The following is a 27,084-nucleotide window of genomic DNA, read 5'->3' as shown; positions in this document are numbered from 1 at the left end:
ATCACCCCGCCGCATCACACGGGTAAGCGACTAGTATATATATATATATAGAGGGAAGGGATATGTGAATATTACCTTTTAATAAAGAATTAGAGAACAAGCCATCAAGCAAGTTACATTTTAAACATGTTTCAACAGACAAGACAAACTACAAAGCTTATTTGGTACTATTATGAGACCCGGTAATCATTTACTTTAATTATTATATTTCACACATACCAAAATAATAAACATGGGATAAAAAAAATAATTACTATGTATCGTTAATTGGCTATGATGTTTTAAGTGCAGGGTGGCATATCCGGAGGTGGTGGCAACATCGATTCCCCTGGCCTTCTACCATTCTTTGTAATGAATGTCATCTCCATTCCCCAACTTATATGACGCTCGAGATGACAATGCATCAACCATACTCCTATAACCAATATAGAAATTAGATTAAATGATACGGATTAGGATCAAATACAAAGGCTCCTTAAAATAAAAAGTGTATAAAGGTTTCTAAAAAAAATTCACTACACACAAAAAAAGAACCTAAACACCCACCACCACCCAAATGATTTTGTAGAGTAATTTTGAATTGTGTGTTGTTTGATAAACTTGCAGAGTAATTTTGATACACTTGTAGAGTAATTTTAATAATTACCATACAAGATCAAAATTTACTCTACAAGAACATTTTACAAAATTACTTTACATGATCAAAATTACTCTACAGGATTATTTGTAAAGTAATTTTGAAAATTACTAATAACTACGAAAATCTAACCGCGTTTTTTCAGCAAAACTTTTATTTTGTACCTTAAAATTATTTGTATTTGATTTTTTTCTATAAAATAAAGTTACTCCATCAAAAGTAATAGGTATCATATTATAATGAAATAGAGTCTTACCAGGGTTATCAGCCTTGAATCTAATGGCTGTCCAACCATTTTTAGGGACTGCAATGGTCTGTTGAAGAGGAGGATCCACAAGATTAAAACTCAAACGATCCTTACTTCTATTAAAGTTACCAAATCCCCATCCAACAACATAGAAACTATGTCCATGCAAATGCATAGGATGATCTATCCCTGCAACCAAATTTGTTCCTTGAAACACCAGCTCCACTGTGTCCCCAAATTCAAGTACTTTCACCTCCGAAGCATTCAACGGAGTCTCCAACGATTCATCAATATCACTCGCCGTGAAGTTGAAAAACAAAGGTGGGAAATTTGGGAAATTAGTTCCATATACACCATTTATTCTTCCATAGTATGCATCAAGTAAAGAAATGTTTGGAGTCTCAAAGGTTATGTTGTTTACACTTGCGGCAAATCTCAATCCATTAGGTCCTTGACATGCGTTATTTGGGCATGGCAATGTGTTAATCGAGAGTGTGAACAAGAAGTTTCGTGTGATCTTTTTTGGAACATCAATAGGATGAGCGCGAGTAGCTAAACTCCTAAGGCTTCCTGTGAAGTTAACCGATGCACTTGTGTCATTGACTTTAGGAAGATGTGGGAAAACTGGAGGCGAAGATGATTTTTTGTAGCCTTTGTATTCGATAATGGCGGTTGTTGTGGTGTTATCGAAGCTAATTGCAGGCTGGCTATTGTATGGTTTAGCCGCAATGTAATATCGACCAATGGGTTGGTCGGCTTTGAACAAAAGATCAATGGTTTGGCCAGGGGAGATGACAACGTAGTCGCTTTTTAGTGGCTTGGTGTAGGCTCCATCGGTTCCTACAACGGTTACTTCATGGCCTCCAATAGCCCAAAACATGAAAAGGTTCATTGCGGCATTGACCATTCGAAGCATATAAGTCTTTCCATATTCCACAATGAATTTTGTTGTTTCTGAAATTGAAGATTAGAGATAATTACCACATGTTTATAGTAAAATCACAAATTTGGACCAAAGGATCCAATTAGCTGAATCAGATTAAAATTTGTTGTGCCAAAAGACATTTGTCACGCTCTGGTTGATCAGTAATAGTAAAAAGTCAAGGCTATTTTGTTAAGTTCGTATGTTAAAATGGATGTTAGAGAAAGCAAAACCAACCTGAACTAGAACACGGGTAAAGATCACCAGGTTGTCCATTAATGGTTAAAGCATCAGAACTATTAGGGTCCCCTCCTGTTCTCAAAAAGTCTAGTAACACAGCCTCAACATCTTGTCTAAACCATTCAGCTACAATCAGTTACACCCCATTATAATTAGTTACATTCATTAGTCTCATTATCTTTTTTTTTTCTTAATAAAGTGACACACATAATTAAAACACTAAATGAAAATACGAATATTGATATTAAGGGTAAGTGTGAAAAACCTAGAATGATAGGATACTCAGCGTAGGGTTTTGGAAACGGGTAGGGTCTTCCAATCTTTGGCCATATGACGATTAGACCGTGTACTGTGGCTCGAGACCAGTCACTATGGGCGTGCCACCATAAGGTGCCTTCTTCATCAGAGAGGACGATTTTTTGGCTAAAATTCGCACCCGGTTTAATTGGACACTGTGTGATGAATTCTGGTCCATCTGACCATGGATACCTTGGTTGCTTCACTCCATGCCTATAAAATCATCTTCTTTTTAATCTTTGCAGCATTAACTAAGAGCTTTGTGACTCATAATTTGTGAAAAATATATATATACACACAATGCTTAGGGTATATACCATACACTAGATCAATTTACTTTTTGTTTGTTTGTTTGTTTTTTTTTTTTCATAAATGTTCTTTAACATCACATAAAAATCTAACATACATTCTATTTTTCTTGTAAAAATCCTTTAACAGTTTTTTTAATGTGAAAAATCAACATCCTTTTTGATTTTATCGTAAAAATCCCTTAACACGTTAGATTTGAAAAAAAAAAAAAAAAACAATATATCTTAATTATAATTGGACGAAATCATGAAAATATTAGTTGATAAACCAGGGACCATTTTAGCATTTTACTCTTCTTTCCAGTGTATATATTCGCATGCCTAATATAAAGTACACGATAATCATTTTTTAAGGAGAAAACTGAATAAAAACTTAACGCGTGTTAGACTTTTCATTTTCCAGATAATAACGCATCAGTGTAAGGCGTACGCATTATCATGAAGGTGACTGGTCAAAAAATATATAAATATATGTACATATAACATATATCTTAGTCAAATAAAATCATGTGTTTTACAAAAGGTTTGAAATGTATAATACAGTAGCCAACAATTATTTCCATCACCGATCTAATTGTTGTTCGGATATATAAAAGAAAAAAAAAACAAAAAGTAAATTATAGATTATGTTATTTATAAATAAATTTTAGATTATATCCTTTAAGCAAAATAGTTATTTTACCTTAAAGTTAAAACACAAAAAGCATACAAAATTTAATGATAAAGGTTATTTTGCATTAAAACACAAAAAGCATGCAAAATTTAACTATTTAAGATATTTTGCATGCTTTTTAAAGACAAACAACAAACAATGCAATTTGGGATATAAATAAATAACATGTGTAATTTACTCTAACCTTCATATAAATTACATATTTACATCTTGAATATTTTTTTCCTTAAACTTGTATTTGATAACAAAACATCCTGCAAATTTTATTATCACTCACTGATTTCAGTTTGAACAATTAGTTCCTGCAGTGGTGGTGATGAGGGTGTACGGGAAGGATCATCGTACAGAGTTTGTGATTTCGAGAGGTACGTGTTTTTTTTTTTAAAAATCCGATATATATATATATATATATATATATATATATATATATATATATATATATATATATATATATATATATATATATATAGGGTGAGGTTCCTGTACAAAGTGTGTTTTTCCTATAAAGTGTAGGAAATGTTTTGGACCATTAGATGATTGTTTTTAATGGCTAAGATCATCTTGGTGACATTTTAGTAATATGTATGTTTTAAATAAGGAATGATATGATTGATGAAGGGCAAAAAAGTCGTGTGCTTTAAAAACACAAATAACTGTCATTCCATAAACTACTCCTTAAATCTTGCAAACTTCTATCACTCTCCTCTCACTTATCATCTTCTATGCTAAAAATATAAAATATACTAAAATCATAGATCACAGTACAAATGTAGGTTTCAGTTACCATTTAGTTTAAAACTTTTTTTAAATGGCATAACCCATAGCTTGTGGTTGATTCTATTGTGTGTTTTGAAATTTACTTCAAAGGCTATGCAAATATTTGTTTAGTTTTAATTGGGTTTAGTAATTTATCATCATTTCAAGAGAAAAACACAACTTTATTATTATTTCGATTGTCGGCAGAATTATATATCATTTCTATTTTAATGTTCATGTTTTATGTTTTTATTTGAATTTGATTCTAGACGGAACTCGATGGTATCTTTTAATAATTTATTGTTTTTTGTAATATTAAATCCCGTGTATGTTATTTTGATGCAATTAGCGATGTTATTTCAATATTATTTTGATTCGATTCAGAGCCTTGTATATGATTGATAATATAAATCTTTTATAGTAATAACACACACTTTTTCTCTTGATCGATACCCTCTCATTAGTGGTCTACATCGAATCATCAATAACAGTACTAACATGATAACATCTTATAATGATTATATTATACCCTCTTATTAGTGGTCTACATCAAATCATCGATAACAGTACTAACATGATAACAACATATAATGATTATATTATATTTTCTAATCTATATATGATTGTTGTGTTGGGATTTTCGTGTAACTTTTAGAAAATAATTTATACTCAATTTGTCAAACAAACTGAACGCAGCGGAAAACATGTACACGAGGTTCGGTTCTAAACCGTTTCCACCAGTGATCTCATTACAATCAAAATAGGTTATAATAAAATAAAGAATCGTGACATCCAAGAAGACACCTTGGTTCAACGAACGATCTCGCTAGATGATCGTTGACCACGAAATATGATTTGTTCGTTTGAAACGATTTCAAACGAAACCTTAATCTAAAGAAAATAAAGTTCAAAACCTTACCTTATGCGTAACAGAGAAACAAATAATTTGTTTGTAAATTGTTGGTCCTGTACTTTCTTTTCTCTTGCGACAGCCGATCAAAAGAAACAAAATCGAAGTTCCACAAAATTGATTTTACATATATTGTTTTCTGTTTCTTTGACTTTTCGAAAAGCATGCACCAATCAAGTATGAAAACCCTTGATAATAAAAGCCTTGGCAGACCTTCAAAGACTTGGAATCCCCCTTCCATATATATCACTAAAAAGACATATATGAGGTATTCCCTTTTAATAGGTACCAAACTTTTTAATAGATAATAAAAGGATTAAGATTTGTAACTAATTACAACTCTTCACAATTATCTCATAATTATAACAATTATCTATTTTCTTCTAATTATCTAATAATTAATTATAATTAACAATTAATTATAATATTAATTCGACTCTCCGTAATTATTCTAAATAATTACTTGTTTCTTTTATTACGCTTATTGTTTCGTGATCCGGTGATTAACGATTAAAACACCGTTAAATGTTCGTTGCCCAAAGTGTAACTCTTTGGGTCGTACCTTGACGGCAACGTTAAATTATAATCGACAATTGAACATCATATCCAACAATCTCCCACTTGGTCGATTGGCCGATTAAGTTTCAATGTAGACAATAGTGGGTGCCTAGCTGCATCATATTGCCCCCGACAAGGTATGACAAATTTATGTCAACTAATTCTTTGCACTAATCAAACCTTTGGTTATGCAAATACTATAGCCCGGGTTATCGACTCATTTATCCCTCTGTATTGAACACTTGTTAAACATGAGACATGGATCCAATTCATTCTCATATATTATTCAAACATTTCTAATTTCGTTCCTGATTTGAAGTGGTTTATCAAACTACTACTAGTTCGAGCGTGGCCACGCGTTTACACCAGTTCAAATCAACGAAAGGCGCCAGAGTGTTCCTCTCCTAAGTATAGAAGCACAGATCCCTTTGGCTACAAACAACTCCCACTAAACTTCAGATCATTCCCAAAACTATCCTTATTACTGCCAGTTACGTACAGCGTTAGATAGAATCAAAGAGCAACCATTCATTTAAGTTAGTTCTAGTATGTACCGCAGGTCTAAGGATACAATGATCGTACCTATTCAAAATGTCTTATGACTAAGATCCATGAAGATCATTTTGAAACGAGTTACGCCCAATATGATTCAACTAATCATATCAGTGAATATGGTTCTCAACACTTTGAGTATCCATGATATGGATCAACCATCTAATTCACAATAGCCTTTTACCAGATTGGTTCTCACGAATCTGATAGACTACGGACATTTTAGAATACAATATTCATAGATACTTAACGTACTAATATTTGAACACAAATATAATAGTTTAAAAGACATTCAACCATTAAATTCAAATAAACATAAAATACTGTTTACAGTTCAAAATGCACCAAATTACTAAATTACAAAATCAGACCCACTGTCTAGCATATCTAAGACCTATACAATCAGCATGCTTCTCGTGTCTCACTTGAGGTATAGGCTTAGTAAACGGGTCCGCTAGATTCTGATCAGTATCAATTTTCTCTACTATGATGTCTCCTCTTTCCAAAACTTCCCGTATGTAATGGAATTTTCTGAGAATATGCTTCGTGCTGTGATGCGACCTTGGTTCCTTTGCCTGAGCAATTGCACCTGTATTGTCGCAAAATATCTCGATAGGCTTCTGTATGCTTGGTATAACTTCGAGATCAGCAATGAACTTTTTCATCCAAACAGCCTCCTTAGCAGCTTCTGAAGCCGCTATATATTCTGATTCAGTGGTCGACTGGGCCACCACGCTTTGCTTAGAACTCTTCCAAGTTATAGCACCACCATTTAAAGTAAAAACATAGCCTGTCTGAGATCGTGAATCGTCACGATCCGTTTGGAAGCTTGCGTCAGTGTAACATTTTACTTTCAACTCTTCTTCCAAACCGCCAAATATCAGAAACATATCCTTAGTTCTTTTTAAGTACTTTAGGATATTTTTCACAGCAATCCAATGACTTTTACCAGGATTCTGTTGATATCTGCTAGTCAAGCTCAGAGCAAACGATACATCCGGTCTAGTACATAACATGGCATACATGATGGAACCGATAGCAGAGGCATATGGTACCTTTTTCATATCCTCTTTATCTTTGTCCAATTTGGGACATTGATGACTATTCAGTACGGTTCCACTTGCCATTGGCAAGAGACCCTTCTTGGAATCTTGCATCGAAAAACGCCGAATGACCTTATCGATATACGTACTTTGACTAAGTCCAAGTAACCGCTTAGATCTATCTCTATAAATCTTTATTCCTAGAATATAAGCAGCTTCTCCAAGATCCTTCATTGAGAAACATTTACCAAGCCAGGATTTAACATCCTGCAGCATTGGGATATCGTTTCCAATGAGAAGTATGTCATCTACATACAGGATTAGAAAAGTAATAGAACTCCCACTTGCCTTCTTGTAAACACATGGCTCATCTTCGTTTTTGATAAAACCAAATTGTTTGATTTTCTGATCAAAACGAAGATTCCAGCTTCGAGATGCTTGTTTCAATCCATAAATGGATTTATTCAACTTGCAAACTCTTTTTGGATTCTTAGGATCTACAAAACCTTCAGGCTGCTCCATATAGACATCTTCTGTAAGGTGTCCATTTAGGAACGCGGTTTTGACATCCATTTGCCATATCTCATAGTCATAATACGCGGCTATGGCAAGTAGAATCCTAATAGACTTAAGCATGGCTACTGGCGAGAAGGTTTCCTCATAATCAACTCCTTGAGTTTGAGTAAATCCTTTAGCAACCAACCGAGCCTTATAAGTTTGCACATTTCCATCCATGTCTGTTTTCAACTTGAAAACCCATTTACTTCCTACAGTCCGACATTCGGGAGGAAGTTCAACCAAATCCCAGACTTGGTTGTCATACATGGATTGCATCTCGACGCCCATGGCTTCGAGCCATTTTTCAGATTCGTTACCTGAAATCGCAGCTTTGTAGGTTGAGGGCTCTTCTTGATCTATTATCAAGACGTACCTATCAGGTGAATACCGATTAGGTTCATGACGATCCCTCGTACTTCTGCGGACGCCTAGTGTTACATCAGATTCCTGAATCCTATCAGGTTCAGGTCCAACAACATTTTGTTGAGAGGCAGATTCGACTATTGGTTGATTAATTTGTGGTTCTCGAATTTCCTCAAGATCCACAAGATTATCTCCAATTCCTCGCGCCATAAGCTCATCCTCTAGGAATGTTCCTCGACGCTTAGTGAAAACTCTATTTTCAGCAGGATTATAGAAATAATAACCAACCGGATATGCATATCCAATGAAAACAACTTTTTCACCGCGAGGATCAAGTTTGTCCGAAGACTCACTGGTAACATAAGCGTTACATCCCCATATGCGAAGGTAAGAGACTTTAGGTGGTTTACCATGCCACATCTCATATGGTGTCTTTTCTACCTTTTTAGTAGGAGCAATATTCACAAGACGTGTAGCAGTTTCAAGAGCATAACTCCAAAAGGAGTGTGGTAAGTTTGTACGACACATCATTGATCGAACCATATCTAATAAGGTTCGATTTCTCCTCTCAGACACACCATTGAGTTGTGGTGTTCCGGGTGGAGTTAGTTGGGATATAATCCCACACTTCTTGAGATGTTCATCAAACTCTTGATTAATGTATTCACCACCTCGATCGGATCGAAGTGCCTTAATCGTTTTCCCTAGTTGATTCTGTACTTCATTTTGGAATTCTTTGAACTTTTCAAAGGTTTCATGTTTAAACTTCATAAGATAAACATATCCATATCTACTATAATCATCAGTAAATGTAACGAAGTATCTTTCCCCGTTCCTTGACATAGTCCTGAATGGACCACATACATCAGTATGTATGAGTCCTAACAGGTCTTTGGCCCTTTCACTAGTTCCGGTAAAAGGGGCCTTAGTCATCTTGCCACTTAGACAACATTCGCATAAATCATAAGTCTCCTGACCCGTGGATTCTAGAATCCCTGCGGTCTGGAGCTTCCTCATGCGATTGATGTTAATATGGCCAAGACGACAATGCCAACGATATGTTTGATTAAAGCTAGTTTTAACACGTTTAGAGGAAAGAGAGCATACCATATTATTTGATCTATTGTTAGAAGTATCTATTTCATAGACACCATTGTGAGGCTTAGCCTCAAAATAGAACACACCATTTAAAAATGCAGAAATGTTACCATTAACAATATCAAAAACATAATTAAAACCTTGTTCTCTTAAAGCAGAAACAGAAATAATATTCTTAGTCAAACTAGGAACATAAAAAACATTGTCTAAATTAATAAACAATCCAGAAGGTAATTCAAGAATAAATTCTCCAACTGCCTTCACAGCAACTTTCTGCCCGTTCCCAACGTGCAGCTCTAAGTCACCCTGCTTCAGCTTCCTAATCCTTTTTAGTCCCTGCAAATCATTACAAATGTGAAAACCACATCCAGTGTCAAACACCCAAGATTTGCTCGAAAAGGAAAATAGATCAATAACATGTATACCTGAGGATTCTCCAATCTGCAGCTTCTTAAGCTTCAACTCAGCCAGGTACTTGGGACAATTCCTCTTCCAATGCCCGATCTCATCACAGTGAAAACACTTGGCATCTTTATGAGGCTTTGCCTTCGGAGTGGCAACCTTTTTGCCTTTGCCCTTGTCTTGCTTACTCGCCTTGCCTTTTCCCTTGGATTGCTTCTTTTTGGTAATTCTTCCTTCCCTGATCGCCAGCACTGGATTGCCCTTAGTTGGGATGTTTGTCTCAGCAGTTTTTAGCATCTGATGCAACTCTGGGATCGTTCTTTCCCACCCATTCATGTTATAGTTCATTACGAACTGATGATATGAATTGGGTAGCGAGTTAAGGATCACATCCGTAGCTAACTCATTACTAAGGGGTGTGTTCAGACGCTCCAGTTGATCAACGAAAGACTTCATTTTCAGTACATGAGCACTGACCGAAGTACCTTCCTGCATGCGACATGTAATGAGAGATCTCATCACCTCAAAACGCTCATGACGAGCTTGCTGCTGAAACATGTTTTTCAGCTGCTCACTCATCTCATATGCTCCTAAGTTTTCCAGATTCTTCTGAAGTTCTGGAATCATCATAGCAAGCATAAGACATGTCACATCTTGGGAATCATCAACATGTTTTTCCCATGTCCTGCGGGCTGGACCCGTAGTAGCAGCAGGTGCTTCGGGAATTGGTCCTTCAAGGACATAAGCCTTTTTCTCCGCCCTGAGAACAATTTTCAGGTTGCGGTACCAATCCATGAAGTTAGAATTATCAAGTTTAGCATTTTCAAGGATGGACTTAAGCGAGAATTTGGTGTTATCAGAATTGTTTGTAGACATCTGTAGAATTTAAGAAAATTTTATTAGTAATTTTCATGCATTAACCTAATTCAATTTTGACCCAAGATTTACAAAATTTTAGGAATTAGGATGAGATCCCATCTCCCCATAACTCAGTGAATGGACTTAGCACTCTTCACTGGCATAGATTGAAGGGTAGGTGACGATCACCAATTGTGTCAGCTACACAATTCTCGGTTTGGGGTCGCATGACGAGTGTTGTCAAGCATTGGTACGTTAACCCCAACTACACCCACTTTCACAACCGTAGAAGACGAATGCAGGGTAAACACTAACATTCGCTCTCGTGTCGCAAAAGTGATATTTGTCCTCAAATCAGAACTGTAGCCCGGCCCATGTAAGCATGGAAATCGCGGAACTACCCCTAACCAAAACCGTAGGCCTGGATGCAGGGATGCAGGGTAAACACTAGCACCAGGGGTTCGGATAGATCAGTTCGGGTGTTCTTAATTTAGGGTGGCGTAGAATATCGATTTAATTTGGGTTATATTTTAAAATTACCAGTTCGGGTCGTTTTAAAATACTTGTACGGCCTATGGCATGAACATAGGCTATACAATTCCTTTGTAAAAATCAATTTTACGTTTTAATTTGTGACGACTTGAAACACCTTTCAATCACTCGACCGGTTAATTTTAAATACCCTATTTAATCTAAGTTGGTCGTGTCGCAAATTTATTTTAATTAATAACATTTATTAATTACGGTTTTCAAATTAACTTTTAATTTTGTAAAACCAATTTTGATTTTTTGTATTTTAAAATAAACTTTTTATTTTAATTACCTATCCAATACTTAATAAACCTTTTATTAAAATTGTCGTTTTAATGATCGTGTATTAGTTATTAATTTTATGGCGTAATAAACATCTCATGGCCAAACGCAAAATAAATAAATAAATATGCAATTCCGGGTTCATAATATGTTCGGTTCGTTCGAGCCCAAGAACGTGAACCGAGCCCATTAAGTGTAGCACAAACCCTTTTGTGCTCCCACTTAATCTTGGATCCAATCCTAAAAAAAACTTCCTTTTTTTTTGTTTGTTTAAATTTTCGATTGGAAAAATTTAATGAGTTCTATTTTTTTAATAAAAAAAAATATATATCGCTTTCATATTAAAATCATTATTTCAATATTATCGGTTTTATTTTTTTTTGTGTGTAACGCGCGTAGCTCAAAAAAATTTATTTAGTACGCGTGTTATATTAAAACCGATTCTAGACCCGGATTTGCATAGTACGATCATTAAGCTAAACGAAATAGGTTAAGGCCAAAAATTATTTTGTCAAAGTGGACTTTGACAAGTGTTCATGTTTGGCCTTAATAAAAATTTGCCTATAACTATTATACATGACAAATTCCTATGCCAGATCTACTCGATTTTAAGCATGCAATTCTATAAACTACTTTTTCAAAATAAACCTACTTTGATTTGTAAGGTGGCTCTGATACCACTGTTGGGAATTTCGTGTAACTTTTAGAAAATAATTTATACTCAATTTGTCAAACAAACTGAACGCAGCGGAAAACATGTACACGAGGTTCGGTTCTAAACCGTTTCCACCAGTGATCTCATTACAATCAAAATAGGTTATAATAAAATAAAGAATCGTGACATCCAAGAAGACACCTTGGTTCAACGAACGATCTCGCTAGATGATCGTTGACCACGAAATATGATTTGTTCGTTTGAAACGATTTCAAACGAAACCTTAATCTAAAGAAAATAAAGTTCAAAACCTTACCTTATGCGTAACAGAGAAACAAATAATTTGTTTGTAAATTGTTGGTCCTGTACTTTCTTTTCTCTTGCGACAGCCGATCAAAAGAAACAAAATCGAAGTTCCACAAAATTGATTTTACATATATTGTTTTCTGTTTCTTTGACTTTTCGAAAAGCATGCACCAATCAAGTATGAAAACCCTTGATAATAAAAGCCTTGGCAGACCTTCAAAGACTTGGAATCCCCCTTCCGTATATATCACTAAAAAGACATATATGAGGTATTCCCTTTTAATAGGTACCAAACTTTTTAATAGATAATAAAAGGATTAAGATTTGTAACTAATTACAACTCTTCACAATTATCTCATAATTATAACAATTATCTATTTTCTTCTAATTATCTAATAATTAATTATAATTAACAATTAATTATAATATTAATTCGACTCTCCGTAATTATTCTAAATAATTACTTGTTTCTTTTATTACGCTTATTGTTTCGTGATCCGGTGATTAACGATTAAAACACCGTTAAATGTTCGTTGCCCAAAGTGTAACTCTTTGGGTCGTACCTTGACGGCAACGTTAAATTATAATCGACAATTGAACATCATATCCAACATGTTGGGGGGTAAAAAGAACCAGAAATGTGTTACAGATGTTTGGAGTGTGTTTAATATGAAAACTGATATAACAAAATGTGAAGAACACAAGAAAATGATAAAACACGACGTCAATAAATAATGAATGGGTTTTATGTTTCGAAATGCGTGAGGTGTGTGTTTAATTATTGAAACAGATATAACATAGTGTAAAGAATTAGAAACCGATATAACACAATTTAAAGGACCAGATCCTGATAAAACACAACGTGAAGAAATAACTAATTTGTTTTATCTTGCGAACTTCGGATGAAGGATGCTATGTTTTATTGTGAAATTGATATAACACAATTTAAAGAACCAAAAACTATTAAAACACAACGTCAAGAAATAAATAATGTGTTTTATGTTTCGAACTTTAGATGAATGATGTGATGAATGTTAGATGAAGGATGCTATTAATGTGGTGTACAAAATCAATGGTGGGTTTAGGACATAAGAGTTTCCTGAACAATCTCAATTAGTTAATAAGAATTACCTATCCCATAAATAACTTATTTAGTAAATTAAAGTTATACCCATTTATTAAATACTAGAGATGACACATGTCATCACTAAAGCACTTCCTACACTTTGTAGGAAAAAATGACCTTTTAGCCAACATTTATTGCGAGAATCGCGATAACCAATGTGAACACAACCAAAAATACCTAAAAATAAAAAATACACACAAATTTTTTTAATAATTTTTATAAAAAAAATCGCTACTTTTCGTCATCAAAAAAATTTATGACCAATATTAACGATTTTTTTATAGAAAATGTTAAAATAATTGTGTGTTTTTTTAGACCTTTTTAGGTTTTTTTTTTTTTTTTGAGGGGGGGGGGGTTAGTTTTTAGCATTTAACTTGGGAGGTGTTAGATTTTGGGGGTGGGTTAGGTTTTTTTTAGGTTTTTGAGGGGTGGGGGTGGGGGGTTAAGTTTTTTTTTTTTTTTTTTTTTTTTTTTTTTTTCAGGTTTTGGTTGGTGTAGTGGGTTTATTTTGTTATGTTCACGTTGGTTATCGCGGTTCTCGCAATAAAGGTGGTTCTCGCATGAACCCTACCCTATATATATGTGTGTGTGTGTATATGTTAAATTAAAAAAAAAAATAGTATATACATACCAACTCCAAAATAGGCCCATCTACAAAAGATTTTTATGGTTTAGAAGTTAGTTCATTGCCATTAGGTTTAGTAAGCCCAATATCCAATTGATTTAAAATAAAATAATAATAATGTTGATTATATCATAAGAACATGGGTAAAACATAAACCCTAATAATATAAATTCAATCATAAACAATAAAATAAGAGGTGTGCACCTGATTAGCCAGTCACCACACCAGAGAGGGAAGTAGACGTCATGTTCGTCAGATTGGTCTGGTTCCCCTTTAGGATGTATGTTCTTGATGGTAGTACCGAGTTCTTTAGGGTTGAAGAACTCGTAGTAATGGAGAGAGAGGAGGCGATTTTAGTGATGATGTTATGAGAGTCTAACCCTAATCCCTCTCTAGTAATCTCCTTATATACACCCAAGGGGAAACCCAATTAGTTAATTATGGTAATCTGGCCCATCAACAATTACCAACTAATTTATTATAGGTTTTAATATATTTTGATCCATATTATATAAATGATAATGATGGCTACTAGATTAAATATAAATAAATAAATATTTAATCTTACATTCTCCCACTTAGCCGAATAATCATTTATCATGAGTATTAGATAAGTCTGATCAGAAGTTAATACTCATTTTAGCCTTAAACAAGTACTATAGCAGAGAAATACAGCCGTTGAATCATTATGCGACTCAGGACCCCCATTAGTCATACTATAGCCTTAATTTAAAACCTAACAGTTATGATCAAAATACAAACAAGCCCTTTAGCGTTTGATTTGTATTTATAGTTGTCTATATGTCATTACACCGGCAGAACATATGTAAGAGACATACAAAATCAAACTGATGAGGAATATTAAAAGTTAATCATTCATAGTACGATATGCAGTTGTACATAGTCATCAGTATACCCGTGATTATTATAAGCGCTTACATAATAGTTATGGGTGATAGACTTTTAGTTATAGGATCCTTAAGCATATCATGAATGCATTCGATACAAAGATTTAGTTTCCTCAATTCGTTCATAAACGAATAATTAATTGTGTATCGAAATTTAATGCAGCACCTCTCGAACTGTTACTGTTCAAGGAGACATGGTAGCTGACTTTATCACAATAAGTCTTCAATATATTAATCATATGGAGTTAATAAACTTATGAGTCCACTGATAAATTTCCAACAACATTTAGTGACTATTTTATGTCGTTATAACTTAGGTTGTTATTATCAGTTTATTATGACTCCTCCATAAGATAGGTTTTGTCTGCTGACATAAAGATATACCCGAAATTGCATTTTGTCATCTTTTAATATCACAAAGTTAGAGTAATCAACCGGTTTGAGTTCTCACTTCTTGTTTAAAATATAGTCTCTCGTTTCTTTTAAAGATATTGTAATACTCTATTAAATGCTTCACATTAATCTAGACATATCTAGTGTGTTGCAAAGTGAGTAATATCTAAACGAGTATAGACTTAAACTTACATAAGGCTTCTAATTAATGAAGCGTAAGGAAATAATCTCATTTATCCTATTATCCTCTAAAGAAGAGCAGTATTGTTTGTTACATATGCAAGGACCAATTTAATGTTAAACTTGTGGAACGGAAGTAATGTCCCATTTGGTCTATCTCAACATGTTATGATATCTATTATGTAAGAGATATCTCTGAGATCTCTTATATCAAAGTTTGTGTTAACAATGCTTTGACTTATGTAACATCTACTTGTCAAAAGAATATCATCTACATAGACAAGTTTATCTTGGTTGCTCCCACTCATCTTGAGGTAGGTACATTATTCCACTTAGTTGTTGATGAAAATAATTTCGTTAAGATTTCATCACAGTATGATGTTTGAATTAACCCATACATGGATTTTATTGGCTTATAGACAAACTGTTCTTTAACTTTAAGTTTAGAACTTTCAGGTTGTTTTATGAACATGTAAATATGTCAGCCAGTTGTAAGGGAAACTGATGTTCATCTAATGTAGCTCAAAACTATTATAAGCTACTAGAACAGTGATGATCCTCAAAGAAATCTTTGATAATTTATTTCTTTCTAAGTATAACCTTTGACAATCAATCATGCTTCTTAGTGTCTTGACGTTTACATATTAGGATTTGGTTTAGTTATGAACACTCTTAGGTAATTCAATCAAATCCCAAACGTTATATGAACACATAAAATCAGTTTTACTAGAAAACAGTTTTATTTCATTTAGAAAATTAATTGACGCTAATGGCATAATTAGAAGAGATAGGATCAGTAAACTTTTCCAAAATCCATTTCAACTTCAATTAGGGAGGTTATGTAATCATTAAAGTTAGTAGGTTTTTAAACCTAGATGACCTCCTGAGTTGATTATTGGGTTTGTTAGAAGTTTCAATTTTATGGATTAGCTCTTGGTTAGGTTGCTATCATTTCCAGGATTCTAAGTTTGTAAGAGTTGGTGCAGTATGGTGTACAAGAGGTGTAATCGGAGTTAAATTCAGAGTAAAATTTAATGACACTCTTCCCCCCGCCTCTTGTATTCCTTGCAAAACTTTGACTACTCGTACTGACCTTAGAAATCTTTAGGAACTCGGCATGCTTAGGGTCAATGTTTAATGACCAACAAATTCTAATAGAGAAAACATATTAATGACGTTAGTCGTTGTAGTTTCTCTTGTTGAATTATGTTAGTTTAGATAAGAAATCTAAGTGTGCCCACAATTAAGCAACAATGAAACTTTTGTAAGAGTAGCTTTAGATTTAAGGAGACAAGTTTTGATAGAACAGTGTCATAATGGAGCAGTGTCTTGTACAAGAGGTGTAAATTGAAGTAATATAAATTTTTCACTCCCCACCTCTTGCAACTATTGCAAGTTATTATTAAGACACTTAATGCTCCCACTGATCTTTAATATCTCTAGAATGCTACAAGAGAAGTTTCAATGAGCTACGTGACGTGGGAACCTATCATATATACGTTAGACTTTATTTGATTCCTTTAATGTCCAGATATCATGAGAAACTTTAGGGACATATTTAATAGAAATCTTATTAAGTACATATATGAATAGATTTCTTTTAAAAAACTGTGGGCCATATACGACAAATTTAGATACAAGTAGATAGTCTTTAAATGATAAATGAATTATGTCTAATGTTCCATTTGGAATAAGTTCCACGAATGTCAATGAATGACTTATGATGGACCCATACTTATTCCTTGAGCCATGTGATATTTAGGGCTATAACGCCATGATTTAAAAAACACTTAGAATGAGATTAGATAAGAAATCATCCTCATTAACCATGTCATGATTTCTCATGAATTTTGGTTATAATGGATGAAATTTGTAAGTCTCATTTTCCTTTTGTCAAATTCTCATTTACATGATGACAAAAGTTGTGAAAGTGTAAGGTATCATCTAGTTTTATCTTAGTAATGTTTCAATCCAGATATTTAGAACAAGTAAGATGAGAGTTTTAAGGTAAGTGTGACTTTGTGTTGACTATGCAAACCTCACAACCTTCATAACATTGCTTAATTATGATACTATATTCTGATTAATACTCAGAATATATGTACGGTATCGAAAAACGTTGTTAGAAGATTGATTATTATTGTTCTTATAGCCTTAACATTTAATCATGTCACTAACTCTCATGTTAGTTATTTGTTAACTTCTGGTAAGGAAACGTTTAAAACTAGAGTGAAGTAATCATGTGTTAATATGAATATTATAATTAGTAGACTTAAATATCTTTAATAAGTGACTATCTAATTAATTCATCCAACTGTTCTTTAGAATAATGGATAGTCTCGTTGCTTATGTTTAGTCTAATGACATAATTATGCAGTGAGATTTTCCTTTGAAGAAACTTAGAGTTGGGATTTTGTACTTGTATTTTGTCAATGGACCTTAGAACAATCCTCTTTTAAAGTTTAAGTGGTTGTAGGGTGAGTAACAATTTATTTTCCAGCTTCAAACATTTATTTCTCTATACATATGTTGCTTATCAACACACTCATTATACTTTGGTATTGTTGAGTGTTATAGTTGATTTATAAGGCATCAAATTGTATAAGTGAAAATCTTAATATGTAATGTACTGGAAAATGTACTTATTTCCATGCGTAAGCCCTTAACTATATGGGTCATGATATTGTACATTATAATGTATTCACATATACCACTTAACTTTATAGTTTAGAATTTTAAAAGAATGCATGCATCTTAGAAGTTCTAGTGATTATTCCATATATAAGAGATTAGCCTTAGCAAAGACTTAATCTGAAATAACTTTAGTGATAGCATTATGTTAGAGAGTTCTTGATTATAATAAGAGACATCATGTTCGATTTGTCCTGATCATCATGCTCTAATTTTCTTCTTTATAATCTTTATCAGAAGAGAGCAATAGGATTATCGTGTCTTAAGAAATAATCAAGGATTTAATTTAAGAGCTAATTCCAATAGAAATTTTAAATAAAGCAAACATTTTGGGTTTAGGAATTAGAGTGGATGAGATATAGGTAGAAGTAAATTATAGTGAGTAAAATTATGGGTACTTAAAATAAGGCAGACGAAATGATCATAAAATTAAGTAAGGATCATTAATATAAGGATCATTATGTGAAGAGATTGTGATATGTCTATTACTAACATCAAAATAATAGACTTAGTAAAATCCTACTTAAACAAAGACAAATCAGCTTTGGCCAGAAGTGTAATCATTTAAGTATGTGTGCAAAGTAATCGTGACAAATCAGCTTTGGCCAGAAATGAGACAATCACTTTAGTTATGCACTTGTCAAGCATGCTAAACATAAATGAATTAAATCAGCTTTGGCCAGAATTAAGACATTTCACGTTTGTAATGCATACTTAACATAGCTTTTATAAGACTTGAACAATAAATAGATGTAGTAAATCAGCTTTGGCCAGAATTAATACATCAAAAGCTCATTCAAGTTAAGCTATTTTGGTTTTGTAAAACATTATTTGATCCTTATTAATTAACTAAGTATTTACAAAACCAATTATTAATTAGCTAAGTCTTAGTTCACATTAAACAGCCTAAGTTTTGAGATTTCGAGTCATGGTCTCGAGTCGTGCTGTTATGGTTTCGAATCGCAACCTTAGTCTCGAGTTATGCTGTTATGGTTTCGAGTCGCAACCTTAGTCTCGACTAATCACGTTATGGTTGCGAGTCGCAACCTCATGGTTTCGATCAATCACGTTATGGTTGCGAGTCGCAACCTCATGGTTTCGAGTAGCAACCTCATGGTTGCGAGTAGCAACCTCATGGTTGAGAGTAGCAACCTCATGGTTGCGAGTAGCAACCTCGTTAACAGCTGTTTTGTGATAAGGTTGAATCAACTAATTTTAATGGATTTGATTATAATTTCAAAATATCTTATGTGTATCTATCCAAGTTAATTATTCGATTATAATTAAAATTATATTTTATTCGAAACTTGGAGATAAAGTTACACAATTTTAGGAATTATAATCTAACTTAATTTTATCACAAAGTTATGTAATATCATCATAGCCATTCATATGACTAACTTAAACAATTCGTAATAAAATTACGAAGCTTTCAATTAATGAAACCAATATCCATTTAACTTTAAATAATGATTTCATGAGATGAAATCTCATAAACAATTCACTGTAGGAATAATGATTTCAAAGCAAAAGTAAAATAAAGTATAATGGAATATGTGGTGAAATAGATAACGTGAACCACTGATTACACAAGCAATTCGACCACCATCATTACATGTATAATTTTGATTGATTTTAATTTTCAAATTAATTGAAGATCATAAAAAAAAAACGTAAAACAGGAGAAGAAAATCAATCTTAACATTTTAAATCCTAAAACATTGAGTTTCTTGATTGAATTGATGTAATCAACATTGCTCTGATACCACATGTTGATTATATCATAAGAACATGGGTAAAACATAAACCCTAATAATATAAATTCAATCATAAACAATAAAATAAGAGGTGTGCACCTGATTAGCCAGTCACCACACCAGAGAGGGAAGTAGACGTCATGTTCGTCAGATTGGTCTGGTTCCCCTTTAGGATGTATGTTCTTGATGGTAGTACCGAGTTCTTTAGGGTTGAAGAACTCGTAGTAATGGAGAGAGAGGAGGCGATTTTAGTGATGATGTTATGAGAGTCTAACCCTAATCCCTCTCTAGTAATCTCCTTATATACACCCAAGGGGAAACCCAATTAGTTAATTATGGTAATCTGGCCCATCAACAATTACCAACTAATTTATTATAGGTTTTAATATATTTTGATCCATATTATATAAATGATAATGATGGCTACTAGATTAAATATAAATAAATAAATATTTAATCTTACAAATAAAACATTACAGATAGGCACATTTTATCAAGCTATATGAATTTTCAGAGACGTTACTGAGTTCGTGCATGTGTGCCGATAAATTTGCTATAACCAAAATAATATAAAACTAACTTAAGCTCGCTAACAATACTGGTGTCAAATTACAAGTAAAAGTGAAATATATATATATACCAATTACCAGTGAATGGTGATGCCAAGGTTGCCTTGGTTTATAACATTAACGATGAGAGTGTCTCCTCTACGAGCATAAATAGTCGGACCCGGGAATTCTCCATTGACAGTTAATATCGTCTTGTTCTTGCATAGCCTTGTAAAGGTGGCTTCTTTAACCTGCAACCCATCGATTATGGCTAATTAAGCATTACATAATACACATTAATTCTCGTTTCTTGTCAACAAACTTTCGTCCTGGATTAATCAAAACAAATGGAGACCCTAATTGTAAGAGGTTTTTTTTCCCCTCAAAATAGACAAATTGAATAATAAGGTTAACAAAATAAGATTGACTTTTAGTATTACCAATATAGACAAAATCGTTGCGTAAAGGGGCTAAATTTTAGTCCACGCTTTACATGTTTTAAAAAAACATTGGTTAACACTTCAATTTAGCCGGTAATTTCTTTTTAACTGTTAAAATTTAGCTTATAAATTTTAAAAGCCACATTTTTGCCAATGCTTTTTTTAAAGCCTATATTTTAGTTGCCACCTAAGGCTGCACGGGGTGCAGTCGGTGAGTGAATTCGGGAACCCCCTTCACCGATTAGGGGGGGGCTGCCATCGACGCGGTGAGTAGAGAGAGGAGAGAGGAACGGTGGTGGCTCACCGAAGAAAGAGGGAGGAGAGAGAAGGGGCTTGTCCAATCAATGATTTCCTTTTTTTTTTTTTTTAAAAAAAAAAAAACCAATTCACCTAAGAGGGGAGTGGCGCCATCAAATTGGGGTGTTAGGGGAGTTTAAGAGGGGACTTGACGTGGCACACGGGGATTGGTTGGGCGTAAGAGAGGGGACTCACCTATTAGGTGAGCACCCCCTTCACCCTAAATTAGTTCACAAATTACATGTGTATTATTTTGATAGGTTTTTGTACTTTTAACGTTTTTTACTAATTTTGAAAAGATAAAATTCAATACCTACTCTGAAAAATATTTGAGTCAACTTTGAAAATTTTCCCATATAGTACAAGCCGAGAAAACGTATTGTACAATTGGCCTTAACATACAAGCGTACGTAATTAGTATTCCGCACGTTATAAAACCTCAAAATCATAAATCCGCATGTTGGAATTTGTCCGAGTTTGTGAACCGCATGTTGGAAGTGTCCGAGTTTGTGAAACTTCATGTTGGAAGCTTCCGAGTTTGTGAACCACATGTTGTAATCTTCCGAGTTTGTGAGTCCACATGTTGGAATCATCCGGTTTTGCGAAGTCCGCATGGTGAATCTTCCTTGTTTGTGAGTCTTCCGAGTTCGTACGTTAAAATCCGCATGTTATATGTTCATCGCGTACACATCGTACGTTAAGACCAATTATAGACTACCAAAAAGTCTTATTTGAGCTCCTATGCACATATATGAAGTGTGTAAAAAGCGCACCAAGTTTTATTTAATTCGTTAGCTAATATGCCTGATTTTTTATTATTATTATTATTATTATTATTATTATTATTATTATTATTATTATTATTATTATTATTATTATTATTATTATTATTAGGTAGAGAATCCTGTAAAAAGTGTTCAAAGTGTGAGAAATGTATTATAACATTATATATAATACTATATAACACCATATAAACACCGTATAACAATATGTAATACCATATAACACTATGTAACAATATATAACATTATATAACAAATATAACATTATAGTTTGTCTAATAGCATGTGTATGATAGATGTATAGTGTTATATTTGTTATATAATGTTATATAATGTTACATAGTGTTATATGGTATTATATGGTGTTACATATTGTTATACGGTGTTTAAATGGTGTTATATAGTATTATATATAGTGTTATAATACATTTCTCACACTTTAGGCCTTTTTTACACTATCCTTATCCATTATTATTATTATTATTATTATTATTATTATTATTATTATTATTATTATTATTATTATTATTATTATTATTATTATTATTATTATTATTATTATTATTTTGAACAAAACTTAAGTTAACTGAAATCAAGTTCATCAAAACAAAAACTTAACTAGGTTAATACCAATAATAAGGAGAATCATTTGTTTAACAAAGATACAAAAAATAATAAAAAAGACGTTTTGTATTACTGCGAAACAAAACAAAAAAAAAAAAAATTCATTCATGTGTCAACAATTCGCATTTCTTTTCGTTGGTGTTACGTACATTTATTTTTCTGAACATCCTATTTTCTTTGAACTCAAATTAACATAACTTTTCAACCACATATATAAGTTAATTATTGCGGCTTCAACGACGAAAAAATGTTGGTCAAACTACAAGAAAATTACGAGTTAGATACTTCTATTATATCAATTTGAAGATGGGATGGCCCCAGACCCCTCTAGTTCCGCTCAAAACTCGTGATCCATTTGGAAGGGTTATAGGGTCTTATACGGATGGTTATGTCTCCTATTTGAATTAAGAAACCGGTGTGCTCATCATAACCTAACATTAACTAACCGGTCTTATAGGAATTCAATTGCTGAACGTGTTTTAGACGACAATGACAATAAATGGTTGATATTTAACTCAGAAAAGGAGATCTTGTTTTCTTTCAGATACAATTATCTACGTCCACACAGAAGTCTCATGATCAATTTGTATTTATGTATCTTTCATCGTCAAATAATTCTGATGATTAGCTTGATTTCTAATCAATCTCTTTTATTGACAAATCTATCAACATCTAATTAACTAATCTTAAAAATATTGCTTAGAAAACCAAGTATATAATAATTAGTTAAAATTATAAAAGGAGGATTTTTTTTTCTTTTTTCTATTTGTCCGGCCATTGGTCCCAACAACCTTGGAGAACGAAGTAAAATATGTGGTGTAACATCCTCCTATTTTTATATTCGATTTTAAAGACGTTTTGGACATTCACGCTTTCTCTCAGTTGAGTAAGAAAGCGAAGAAGATCATTCACGGTCTGGTGATTATATCATGTTGGTGCCTATGGAAAGTAAGGAGCGGGATGATTTTCAATCAGATTAAACGTGGTCCGCAGGATATTTTAGGGGAGATAAAGTCGAGAGGTTATTGATGGGCTAAAAATAGATATTCATGTAAATATATTAGATGAGAGTATTGGTGTAAATATCAGTTATATATTATATATGATGTAATTGTTTGTCCTTTGTCCGTTTGGGTCAGGAATGTGTTTTTGTTTGGCCTTTTGCCCTTTTGAGTCGGATGTGTGTTTTAATGAAGTTTACTTTTCAAAAAGAAAAAAAAAATTGGACACTCTATATTTTTTTGGGCATCCCTTAGTGTCGTATACAACAGGGCTATACATGTTGTATTGGGTGCATTTTTTTAACGACAAATTTCTTTTATTCCTTAATGGCTGTGGGACATTAGCTATCTCACTGCGTTCTATACGCATATAAATCTATACAGATCATATAGAACCTATACGCGTCATATAGGTCTATACGAGTCGTATAGTTGTATATGATTCATATTGACCTAGTTTTTTTTACAATATTTATCTTTTAAGCAAGTTTTAGTAAAAAAAATATTTTATTTAAAAAAAATCATCATTTAAGTAAAGTATAATACTAGTACCTAGTATAGCTCTATATGTTGTGTATATGTCTACATCTATTTTTTTGATTTTTTTTATAAAATAAAACTTACTAAAACGATAAATGTCATATAATAATGATAACTTTTTTTTGTTTAAAAAATAAAATAAATTTTTTCTAAAAACTTGCTAAAACGATAAATATTGTCTAAAAATGTTTGTAAAAAAGAACTAGATCAATGCGAGTGTCCAAATACCATCACCCTTTTAAAATCCATGACACTACTACACAACTGACCATTAGCCACTGTTTTGCGACGGTTGCTAATAAGGTTGTCATATTGTTTTGCTATTAAATTTCTTTTGGGACTGACTTTTTTAGTGAAGTTAATTTCCCTCTCTATGTTACAAACCAAGGAATCCATTTAGTGATAGACTGGGTTTACGACAGGGTACTAGCGACTGTAATATTTCGACAGTGGCTAGCTTAGCGATCAACTTTACGACATGAAGTTAGCAGCCCTTTGCTACCAACATTAAGGATAAAAAATAATTAAAGTATTATAATACATGTCAAAGAAAATAAATAAATAAATAATTAATTAGTTATCATGGATCGCTTTCAACCCTAGTTTCCTTTAGTTAGTGGGAGTAGAATATCGTATTATCCTCCATAAAGGTCGAATATTTAAACTAATTTGTTGTAAGAAGGATCACATGTTTCAGTCTGATGATCACAAAAACATGTGAATACAAAATTGTGTTTGAATTCGTAATCACATAAATCTACAATAAAAAGGATCATATTTGTATAAAAAAATGTCTTAATAAGATCTTGGAAACAGTTTATATGTTTATCAATTTTATTAACCACTAGTACACAAAAGGTTAGAAGGTGCGGTGAAATTAAATTGATCATGCGGTGCTGGAGCCGCACCAATAATATACGCACCATTAAATCATAATTTTAGAAGATGCGGTTGGAGGAAACCGCATCACTTTTCAATCAACCCGCACCTTTTATTAACTTTGTACCTCAAACACAATAGCCCCATTTAATATTTGGAACCGCACCACCATTTAATATTTGGAACCATTTGATATTCCATGAGTTTTCATTTATATTATCCAGTAAAAACCCAAAATATTACAGAAATGTATATATGAATGATAAAAACAAATAACAAGCAAAAATTTCTAACTTATATTAAACACGTTTCCGAAAAGTACATGTTTCCGGAATGAAACACAAACGTATACAGTGACCTTAACCGAACTGACATGTTCAAACCTTAGCATCCCAAAAAGAAAGAATCTAACTTATATCAAAACGACGACTTCATACGCCTTGCAACCCGAACTGACCTTTTCAAACCTTGCAACCCAATCTAACACAAACATTTCATCAAACACTTGGTATGCACGTATTCTAAACATCACAACGAGCGAATAAAAACAGAGATTTAGCCACAACATACTCATATGAACTTAGAGGACAACTGGACACAACGGACAGGAGAGATGCGCTGAACTACATGGAAACGACGGTGCAATAGAGGGCAACGATGGTGCACTGGAAGGTATCCATAGTGAGTGGTGCTAAAGGGAACCAGATGGATGTGATAGAAAGGGTTTGGGTTCGATTAGGGTTTGTGAGGGTGAGAAATTCCTGAGGGAGGGAAAACGTAAATGGAAACAAGCGGGAATACAGGGAAAATAAAATTTTCAGGGCAACAAAAGGGGGGAAAATGTAAATGGAAGATATAAAGTTGGTGGAATTTGTAAACCAAGATGTAAAGGTGCGGTGTTTGAGTGAACCGCACCATCTATATAAATTGCATCGCACCAACAAAAGCCTTGTGTACTAGTGAACTCTGGTTAAAACCATATATATTACTATATAATCCCTTATAATGTCATAATGATAGTTGATAAACACGTAGGTTTTGTTTAAAAATCGATTTGAAAATGTTATAACTTAATTTGATCTTATTTTGTTTCCATAAGCTTGGCAAAGAATTGAGTGACGGACTTACGGTAATCATTATGCAAATGAAAAGTTTATATAAATTAAAATAAATAGGAACATAATTAAGTTGTCTCTAAAAAATAAAAAAATAAAAGGAAGCTAGGATATATAACCTCATAGTCATAGGACTTTGGAACCAAAGCTGCTTGAGAGTGGATAAATCCAAGAACCAGAAGAAACCCTACAACATGCAGAAGCATGGCCATCTTCATGTTTGTAATATATATATGACTTCAAAGCTCTAAGGTATTACTTAGGAATTGTTGTTTATTCACTTGGAGCTAAAGTGTGTAATATGGTTGTATTTATATTGGGGTGGGGTGGGGGGAGTTGCTTGTTGTCTTCTAAGCATTCAAGTGCTATTTTTCTTTCTTTTTCTTTTTCCAGACATTTCTTCCAGTTTGGTTAAATATCATAAATATATCTTACATATTATATTTGTATTTTTTTTCCTAACACGCTTTAAAAAAGTACCTAGAAGATTTCAGCTTGTTAACTATTAGTACATGTAAAAGTGCATAAGATGATTTTATTTGTATACACGTAGATATATAAAAATCATATAAATTTTCGTACATATAAGCATTTCTAACCATATATATTTTCGCACTTAAAAACTATTATGTCATGTGTTTCATGTGGTATTTTAAAAAATACCTAAAAGTTTTAACTTGTTGATTAGTATTTGTAAACGTACGCATACAAATATTAGTATTTGTATGCATGAAAAAATATATAAAACAATACTTTTTTACACCTATAATTAAGCATTGTTAAACATAAACATCATCATACTTCAGAAAAAAAATATAGAGGTAGTTTTGTTTTAATCTATTTATATCTGTTTTTCTTGTTGGTTGAAATGAAGTGTAACAAATTTGAATTTTATATTTTGATATGGGTAATATATTTATATAAAATTATAACCGCATAGATATTTATGACTTTTTTTTTTTTAAATTTTGGTATATTTAAG

General features: G+C 32.8%; 1 protein-coding gene across 1 annotated transcript; it reads right to left on the bottom strand.

Annotated features, from left to right (window-relative positions):
- Positions 1-59: 59 nt before the first annotated feature.
- Positions 60-26,515, bottom strand: LOC110895139 (laccase-15). Its single transcript, XM_022142419.2, has 6 exons — positions 26,222-26,515; positions 20,524-20,675; positions 2,312-2,556; positions 2,044-2,172; positions 894-1,838; positions 60-415 (listed from the first exon to the last, which is right to left on the bottom strand). The coding sequence occupies exons 1-6, from the start codon at positions 26,318-26,320 to the stop codon at positions 282-284; spliced, it is 1,704 nt and encodes a 567-aa protein (XP_021998111.1). The 5' UTR covers positions 26,321-26,515; the 3' UTR covers positions 60-281.
- Between the last annotated feature and the right edge of the window lie 569 nt (positions 26,516-27,084).

This window comes from Helianthus annuus, chromosome 4 (genome assembly GCF_002127325.2).
Source record: "Helianthus annuus cultivar XRQ/B chromosome 4, HanXRQr2.0-SUNRISE, whole genome shotgun sequence".
NCBI lineage: Eukaryota > Viridiplantae > Streptophyta > Magnoliopsida > Asterales > Asteraceae > Helianthus > Helianthus annuus.
This window is presented reverse-complemented; position numbering and strand designations above follow the sequence as displayed.

Excerpts from the sequence above, each read along its gene's own strand:
- LOC110895139 (XM_022142419.2), bottom strand. The coding sequence starts at position 26,320 with ATGAAGATGGCCATGCTTCTGCATGTTGTAGGGTTTCTTCTGGTTCTT. Across the intron at positions 2,173-2,311 it reads TGAGTATCCTATCATTCTAG|CTGAATGGTTTAGACAAGAT; the intron begins GTTTTTCACACT and ends AACTGATTGTAG. Across the intron at positions 416-893 it reads ATTCAAGGCTGATAACCCTG|GAGTATGGTTGATGCATTGT; the intron begins GTAAGACTCTAT and ends TATTGGTTATAG.